Source organism: Guillardia theta (assembly GCF_000315625.1).
Source record: "Guillardia theta CCMP2712 unplaced genomic scaffold GUITHscaffold_257, whole genome shotgun sequence".
NCBI lineage: Eukaryota > Cryptophyceae > Pyrenomonadales > Geminigeraceae > Guillardia > Guillardia theta.
This window is the reverse complement of record NW_005434419.1, coordinates 39,967-48,352: the sequence shown is the minus strand read 5'-3', so window position 1 is coordinate 48,352 and position 8,386 is coordinate 39,967. Positions and strand designations below refer to the sequence as shown.

Genomic DNA, 8,386 nt, shown 5'->3' with positions numbered 1-8,386 from the left:
CTCCTGCTTCTCCTCCTGCTTTTCCACATTTGTTATGGAAGTCTCCCTCTCTTATCTTTTCATCACTTCTTCATTTCTGCATTCTCACTTGATTTGCAGCTGGTTGAGCACGACAACGACCTCTCAAGGTTTTCACACACAACAAACACATGCACACCTCCTCCTCCTCCACCTCCTCTGCCTGCCCCCCCTCCCCATTCCTATTCAAATCATTCGCATCTTGATCATATCATTTTCATCGTCATAGCTGCCCCTCCTTGCTGATTCTCACTCCCTCCTACAGGAGAGTTGTCGCAATCGTCGATCAAATCAGATCTCGTAAAGCTTCCTTCCCCATCGTTGAGGTGACCCTTCCTACTCCACCTTCTCCCGTCCTGTCTCCTTTCAACTCGCTTCCCTCCTATCTCAATCTTCCGTTTTTCTCCTCCCTCTCCCCCCTCCCCAAACCCCCCTCTCTCTCTCTTCGTTCGCATCCTCATCTCTTCTTCCTCCTCTCTCTCTCATTTCTCCTCCTTGACGCCGCTGTCGCAGGTCATGCAGCAGAAAGACATCTTAGAGGCTCAGTTCTTCTCATACCTAGTAGAGGTGATCCCCTCCCTTCTGATCTCCTCCCTTCTGATCCCCTCTCCCTTTCACGCCTCAACCTCTTCCCTCCTTGCCCTTGCTCTTCCTACTCCACCTCCCACTCCTGTCCTGCTTCCCCTCCTGCTTCTTCTCCCGCTCTCACTTCCGCTCCCGCTCCTGCTCCTCGTCTAACTCCTCGCAGGACCGAGCCCCGACTGTTGTCAGTTACGTGGATTTCCTTTGTCACATTCACAGTCAGATCCAGTCTAAGCTAGTCTGATATCAACAAGAACACGAACAAGAACATGCTCCTCGTCCTCCTCGTCCTCCCGGTCCAGCTACATGAGCTTGCAAGACGAACATGAAACAGCCACCTGATCATGGCAGTAGCAGTGAGCGGTGGTGGTGGTGATGGTGATGATGGTGGAAGAGGAGGAGGAGAAAGAGGAAAGAAAGAATTGGGGATGAGAAAGGAGGACGGCGAACGGGCGGGGAATTCGAAGGAAGAAGCCAGAGGGCGAGGGATTGAGGGACGACGGGTGGAAGAGTCGGAGGGAGAAGAGCAGGACGAGGAAGAACGAGGAGGAGAGGGCAGGACAAAGCAAGGAGGGGAGGAGTAGGATTGTGGCTCACATCATAGAAGGCTCGGGACTCTATGTCCAGACGAGGAGCAGGATCCGCCTTCTCACTGGGGCAGCCATGCTGAAGAGAAGTGAGGGGGAGCGAACTGAGTTGAAGAGGAGGCAGAGAAGGGAGAGAAGGAAGGAAGACAGCAGAGCCTAGAGAGAACGGAGGAGCAAGAGGAGGAGGAGCTACCAGTGTCTCGAGCTGCTGCAGCATGTTCAAGGCAGAAGGTCTCTTGCTGGGCTTTGGATCCCACGCCTGGAGTCGAGGACGTGAGGCAGTCGGGACGACGCAGATGACAAAGAGCAGGAGAAGAGGAAGAAGCGAAGAAGAGGAAGAAGCGAAGAGGAGAAGAGGAAGAAGAGAAGAGAAGGAAAGGGGTGGACGGGAAGAAGAGGAGGGAGGAGGGAGGGAAGAACGAGGGAGGGGGGGATATTTAGGGCAGATGAAATGCAGGAAGAGCAGAGTAGGAGCAAAGGAGTGTGAGAAATGAGTTGGTTGTGAAGAACGAGCAGAGGAGGAGGAGGAGGAGGAGGAGGAGGAGGAGGAGGAGGAGGAGGAGGAGTGCATCAAGGAGCAGGAAGAAGGGGGGGAGGGGAAGGAAGAGAAGCAGGAGGAGGAGGAGGAGGAGGAGGAGGAGGAGGAGGAGGAGGAGGAGGAGGAGGAAGGGCAGCAAGGAGGGGGGGGGAGGTCAGCAAAGAGGATAAACCTGCTGGATGAGTTCCCTTAATTGCCTCCAGCTCACGAGCTTCGCGTCAGGTCGAAGGTTGAGGGTCGCGATGTCCCTTGAGGAAGACAATGAGAGAAAGTTCCAACTCTTCGCTCCATTCCCTCCTTTCTACAAGCTCTCTTCTTCTTTTCTCTCTTCACCCTCCCCCCTCCTTCTCTTTCCTCTCTCTCCCTCCCTCCGTGCTCCCTCCCTCCCCTCTTCCTCCCTCCTCCTTGCCTGCTCTTGCGCATGCTCCCTCCTCTCTCCCCGCCTCTTCCCTTCCTCCCAATCTCACTTGGGATTGATGGACCACGAGTTCTCGCCGAGCCTCACTTTCGACATGGGAATCTGTCGCTTCACGCTTGAAGGCACCTGCACAAAGATTGAGTTCCCAGAATTTCAATCTCTTCTCCTCATGCTCCTGTCCTCCTCCTCCCTTCTGCTGCCTTGCCCTCCCCCCTCCCCTCCTCTCCCTCTCTCCCTCGCACCTTCTTCATGTCTCCTATTCCAAACGGCTGCTTTCCCGAGCACATCTCCCACATTACCAGCGCACAGCCGTACACGTCAGCCTGCACAACAGCCGTCAAACTTCACGTTGACTCGTCCACGTTGCCCGGCAGGCACCGTTAAAGTGAGATGCGTTAGAAGCACTGGAAAAGGGGGATAGGGGTAGAGGAGGAAGGGAGGGGAGGGGAGGGGGAGGATAAGAAGGAAAATATTGCAATAGGGGCAAGCGACTGAGTAGAAGATGAGGATGGGGAGGAGCGAAGAAGAGATGAAAGGGAAGAGGAAGATGTTACTGGAAGAAAGGGAGGAGGAGGGAGAAGGGGCAGGAGAGGGAGGAACAGTAGGGAGAAGAGGCGGTGGAGGGAATTTCGCATTTACCTTCATCCCAAAGGCGTTGCCGAGAGAAACCTCAGGAGCCGTGTATCTACCGTCCTGACCCCCCGTGTACAGGCGATGGATCAGAGGCACCTCCATGTTCCCGTCATGCGCCCTGGACACGATTTCAGCGATGTCAGGGAGAGAGATGCAGGGGCAGGATGAAAAAGAAGCTGCGAGTCGCACAGCAGGAGTGGGGAGGACGCAAACTCTTCGGAGAGGGAATGGGCCGTACATGTCATGGTTTGAAGAACAATGCATGAGCCATCTTCGAGAGTTGAGCGGGATAGATACATCTTGGATGTCATACTGCACGCAGGAAGCTGATTCAGCGCCATGAAACCGCCATCGGGCGCTCACCATCGTCGCAGCCTCGAAGCCATAGATCTTGACAGTCCTCAAGTCTGCGTTTACGTCAGTCCGAGCTCGGTCTCAGCAGCTGCTCTGCTCTTCTCCTCTCACCTTCACTCAGCCGCAGGTTCGCAGGACGGATGTCCCTGTGCAAGATCGGCTGCGACCTCTCATGGAGATACCTGCAATGGCCTCAGTTCCAATCAGGTCGATGAGCTGCTCCTCACGAGAGCCCCCGAAGCAAGTCCTTGCTCCATGCAAAGATAGTCGGCTTCTTCAAACCACCCTTGTGCTTCTCCCGCCAACTGTTCCGAAACATCCAGTCACTCCACGAGCTCAAGGCAGTCCGACCTCATACATGCCAAAGAACTCTTGCAAGTTCGGCCCCCCAGGCTTGTCGATGATGAGGTTCGGCATCAGGAACTCGCCCATCTGGACCCCGTGCAGAAAGGCAACATTCTTGTGCATCCCCACCATCGTCATGACCTGCCAGCCACTTGAACGTCTGCTGTCTGCCCTCCGCCTCCTCACCTTAGCCTCTAGTAGCAGGTCCTTATACACAGGTTTGGTCGGATCGCCTACGTCGGAGCTTTTCAGCCTCTTGACAAGAACCTCCTTCCCGCAAAAGGTCCCACGGTACAGATTCCCAGTCTGCCGAGTAGAGCAAGGCAACACGCGTCAGAGGCTGGGCATGCGATTCATGACAGCTCTCACCATGGTCGGAGTGAAGTCGCCGTCGACATCGACAGGGTTGTCGTCGTCGTAGATGGCGACCTCGCACTGATTGAAGGGCAGGAAGCCGCTGACGGGATCACCGCAAGAGACCTCGGGGGGCAGGTGGACAGACGCGTCCTGATCACTCTCGTTGCTCTCTGCTACCGTGTAGAGGTAGTTGTGCGAGAGCGACAGACTGGACTCCTTGATCAGCCGACCGTGCCCTGGCGGTGGGAGACGTCCCAGCTTCTTGCCTTCGAACCCGCGCTCGTCGTTGATGTCGTCTAGAGACAAGAGAACACTCTTGGTCGCCAGGGCTGCATTAGGGTCGTTGTATGTGTTGTCCGACTCTATCCTCGGAGGTTGATGTGCTGCATTCGGAGCGGCGCTGGGGCCGACCTGTACCTTTAGTTACCCTGGATAGGAAGTCAATCTAGCACAATCACCGGAGGTAGGGATGGAAGGAGTTCAGGAGACGATTTCCTGGCACAGAAAGTTGTTTCCCTGCGCTCTTCCATGCCTTCCATCCTGAGAACCAACCCTGCAGTAGATTTGTACAAAGCTCTGAACCCTGATATTCAGGCACTTCACAAGAGCGGAGTCAACCCTGTCCAGGTCACAACTCCATCACAAGTCTGAACATGCAGGGGAAAGATTGTTGTTCAACTCGTGCGAGCTCGAACAAGAGCGGCAAACGCAAAACTCAGGGTCGTCGAGTATTCTTGTCCACATCCACGACTGCCAAGACAAGAGTCAGAGAGATTGTAGCTTAAAGAAACGAGCAAGTGAGCTGGCTTGAGATCGTGAGTTCACACAGCTCATGTCAGACTGCCAATCTTGATCCTCAAACAACAAGGCAAAACAGCAATTATGATACGACTGCAAGCACGGCTTTGCGCCAGTCAACCGCTGGTTTCTTTACATCCCTTCTCCTCGGCAAAGAGAAGCACGGAATCGTTCCCACTTGTTCTCACAATAGAAAAGGATTCCTCACCCTCTCGATGCTGTCTTCTGTGATTTCAATGCCCAGGACATTCTCGTACTGGATAAATGAATGGAAACTCCTCAACTTTTTCTCGCACACTCTGTGCTTCTTCCACCCCATCTCGCCATTTCGATGCTACATACTATGTCGTTGGTTTGTTCCCTTCCTCGACCCGACTGCATGCTCTACCTTTGTTTGCCTTTCAGTCCTCCATCCCTCCCCTCCTTTCCTCCCTGCTCCTATGCCCTCCTTTCTCTCTTTTGTCCTCTCTGCCGCTGTCTATTCTCTGCTTCCCAGTGCTTCCGATGCTCTCTCGTCTTCTCTTCGTTCCTCACTCGTCCTCCTCCTCCTCCTGCTCCTCTGCAGCGTGAGGCTCGGCATACTAGCGCCAAACTGCCTCGAAGCATGAGGCATTGAAAAATGCTTGCTCGGTACCCGTCGTTATGACCCCACGTTCCCCCACGCAAATGCAGGGTGGGGTCATGTCCCTCATTCCAGTACTACCCCCTCAAGATATCGATCTCTGAAATACTCCTCACTACCCTGTGATTGAGCGGATAATTGTATGGTGGGGTACATCACCCTACCCTCAAAGTCACATGATCCGTCCCCCTGTTTTTGGCTAAAAGCTCAAAGGGGTTCTAAAAATCGTCTTTTTATCAGGTTAAAAATAATGTAATTTTGATACCAGAGGAAGTAAAGATGGAACTATAACTATTTATATGATGTGTACATAGGTACAATCTTGATGGATGCAGTAGAAAAGGTTCAATTTAAATACATATTAGATAATTAATCTATCTTTTTCAATACAAAAATAGGTACGACAAAAGATCTCTAAAATGCTTCACATCGAGTTGATTTGAAACCCTTTCAACCCCAGGGAGCCGAAAAACACAAACAGCCATGCGTGGGGTGGGGTCCTTCGGCTGCAACTTTAGATAGGAGGGGTGCTCGTTGTGGGCCTGGAGAATAGATGGGTGGGGTAGTAAAACTTGAGGGTAGGGTGTTGGGAAAGTTGAGGTAAAAACTTGAGGGTGACAGGGGTTAAATCACTCGTGGGGAATGCTCCACGAGGGTGAGTAGGACGGGGGTAGGGTACATGACCGGTGCTATTACCATTGATTAAACTAGGAAAGTGTGGGTAGTAAGGTGGGGTGTACTGTGCGACAGGGGGTACGGGGTAAAGGGAAGATGAGGAGGATGCGAGAGTAGAACAAGGGGTGGGGTGGAGGGGGAGATCAGGCTTCGGCTCTGAAGGAGGGGGAGGGGGCATGTGGGGAATATCTTAAGAGGAGACAAGAAAGATCAGGGGACAAGCGCTGGGGGAATCGTCAGTGGCGTGATCACCCGGGTATGGCCCGGGCCCGGGGGAGCCCGGTGCATACCGGGCCGGGCTGGCCGGGCCCGGAGCCGGTCCGGCTCTAGTCACTCGATTTTGAACTTTTAAAATCTAAAAAGAGTTTTAGAATGATGGTTCCTGGATGGGGCCCAATGGCGCAAGGGCGCGGTCGAGGCAACAAGGAGCAGAGGAGGAAGCTGCTGGACCGTGAGGGGGAGGAGGAGGAGAGAGAAGAGGAAGGAAACTATCAGAAAACCACAGGCAGGAAGACATTCAGCTGGGATGAATCGGAATTATCTTTTAGGACACTTACTAAAGAACTTCTATGATCTTCACTAGGTGAAGACAAGCGGGTGTATTCAGCAGATGTTGATGCAGGGACAAGTTGGCGATAAAATGCTCTTACAACATGAATTTCCCCCAAATGCGATGAATCCTGTTTGATGCCTGTAAGCGTTCCTCCAGGTTGCTCGTGCAGGCGCCCCGTCAAAGTAGCTTAGTTAGCTCCGAATGATCTGACGACATGTCTGGGGCCATGAAAGGGAAAGGTCAAACCAACCCACGTCCACAAGTCACAGCATCAGGGACTATTACTCCAAGAAGTAAGACCCTCCCAGGTCCTCCCAGGTCTGATTGAGGAGCAGGAGGAGCTTGCCTTTCGTATCCGAGGGATCGCAAGAGGATAGCGGGAAAGTTCAGGTGCGGGGTGGGGGAAGAGCTGATTGAGCTCTGCGGTGACCGTGATGCAGCGGCTGCAGTCAACGCACGACGACTTGTCGTCCCAATCCAGCTCGCTGAGGTAGGGGGAGAGTTGGAGTTTTCTGTTTCTTGTGCTAACCTGCGGGCCAGGGGAGTGTTTTCACAGTCCCAAGTCAGTCAAGACACAAAGAGGATACAGAGGAGGAAGACCAAAACTTTCCACGACTGCATCCACGGTCAAATCACCCTCCCTCCTCTCCTGCTGGCTGTCATCGACACTCCCCAGGTACATCCGAGCTGTTCCACAGTTGTTCTGCCTTACATGCTACTAGTTCCAGAGATTGCGAAAGTTGAAACAGCTCGGAGCTGCTGAGTTTGTTTTCCCCTCTGCTACTCACACGAGGTTCGAGCACTCTATTGGCGTCGCTTTCAAAGCAGGGCAGGTGAATGTGGAGGAGGACAGAGGGGGAAAGGAGGGAAGAAGAGGCGGAAGGGAAAGGGTCAGAGGGGATAGGAAGGGAGAGCGGACGAGAGGGGGGGAAAGGGGACGGGGAAGGAGGGGGGTAGGAGAAGGAGGGATTCATGGAGATGAGGGAGATGGAGATGAAAGAGGAGGAAGCTGATGTGTGTGAGGGGGGAGACGGCGTGAGTCGTCCTACTCGATTGACACGATGCAGATCTTGCGAGCGATTCGGGATGATCAGCCTTTGCTCAACATCGACGACCGAGACATCCTGTGCGTTCAGGTTGCTTCCGAGGTGATAGGATGCCCGAGAGTCACTTGCATGCAGTTGGCTGGCCTCTGCCACGACCTCGGACATGGCCCTTTCTCCCACAAGTTTGAAACTTTTCTGAGGTGAGGGGTATGGAAGGAGGTGTGGGTGGAGGAGCAGCGGGAGGAGCGAAAGGTGCAGAGAAGGAGAGGAACATGTTTTGATGGACGGCAGGTAGAGTCGGGGCGAGGAGGAGGAAAGACAGTGAACGAAAGTTGTTCCCTCAAGTAGAGAGAAAGTCGAGGAGGGAGGGAGAAGGAGAGGGCACTGATACCAGTTGAGGTGATCTTACTTTCTCTGCCGCAGGAGGATTGAGATCGAAGACCAAGAACTCCTGGCAAACCTAAGGTGCGCTCCTCTGCTCCTGCTCCTGCTCCTGCTCCTGCTCCTGCTCCTGCTCCACTATTTTCTGCTCCTTCAGCTCCCTTTCCTGCTGCTACTCCTCCTTCTGCCTTTTCCCTTCTCTTCTTCTTCCCTCGTCCTCAACTTCCGCCTGCTTCCAAGTTGTCATCATTGCTGAGAGCTTGTGCAGGTCCTGGAAGCACGAGGAGCAGTCAGTCCGGATGTTCCGGCACCTGTTGGAAGCAAACAGTATCCTCTCCTTCATGCTCCTCCTCCTTCCTCCTTTCTCCTCCTCCTCCTCTCTCTCTCTCTCTCTTCTTCTTCTCCTCCTCCTCCTCCTACGGTCTCGTCTCTCTCTCTCTCTCTCTCTCTCTCTCTCTCTCTCTCTCTCTCTCTCTCTC

At 53.7% G+C, this 8,386-nt stretch overlaps 2 protein-coding genes across 2 annotated transcripts; one reads left to right on the top strand and one right to left on the bottom strand.

The window, feature by feature from the left end:
* Positions 1-784: 784 nt before the first annotated feature.
* Positions 785-4,949, bottom strand: GUITHDRAFT_166781 (hypothetical protein; the record flags this gene model as incomplete). The annotated part of the gene is made up of 16 exons (XM_005818936.1): positions 785-938; positions 1,198-1,266; positions 1,381-1,446; positions 1,898-1,973; positions 2,193-2,269; positions 2,386-2,466; positions 2,783-2,894; positions 3,015-3,088; positions 3,140-3,183; positions 3,242-3,312; positions 3,358-3,435; positions 3,489-3,616; positions 3,662-3,781; positions 3,845-4,232; positions 4,291-4,385; positions 4,839-4,949. 16 exons carry the CDS (start codon positions 4,947-4,949, stop codon positions 903-905), a joined length of 1,626 nt encoding a protein of 541 aa, XP_005818993.1. The 3' UTR covers positions 785-902.
* A 2,144-nt stretch (positions 4,950-7,093) lies between these two features.
* On the top strand, positions 7,094-7,730 carry GUITHDRAFT_82657 (hypothetical protein; the record flags this gene model as incomplete). Its single annotated transcript, XM_005818935.1, has 4 exons — positions 7,094-7,156; positions 7,203-7,313; positions 7,548-7,616; positions 7,662-7,730. Coding segments are annotated over 4 exons (312 nt in total), but the record flags the coding sequence as incomplete, so codon positions are not given.
* Positions 7,731-8,386: the final 656 nt, after the last annotated feature.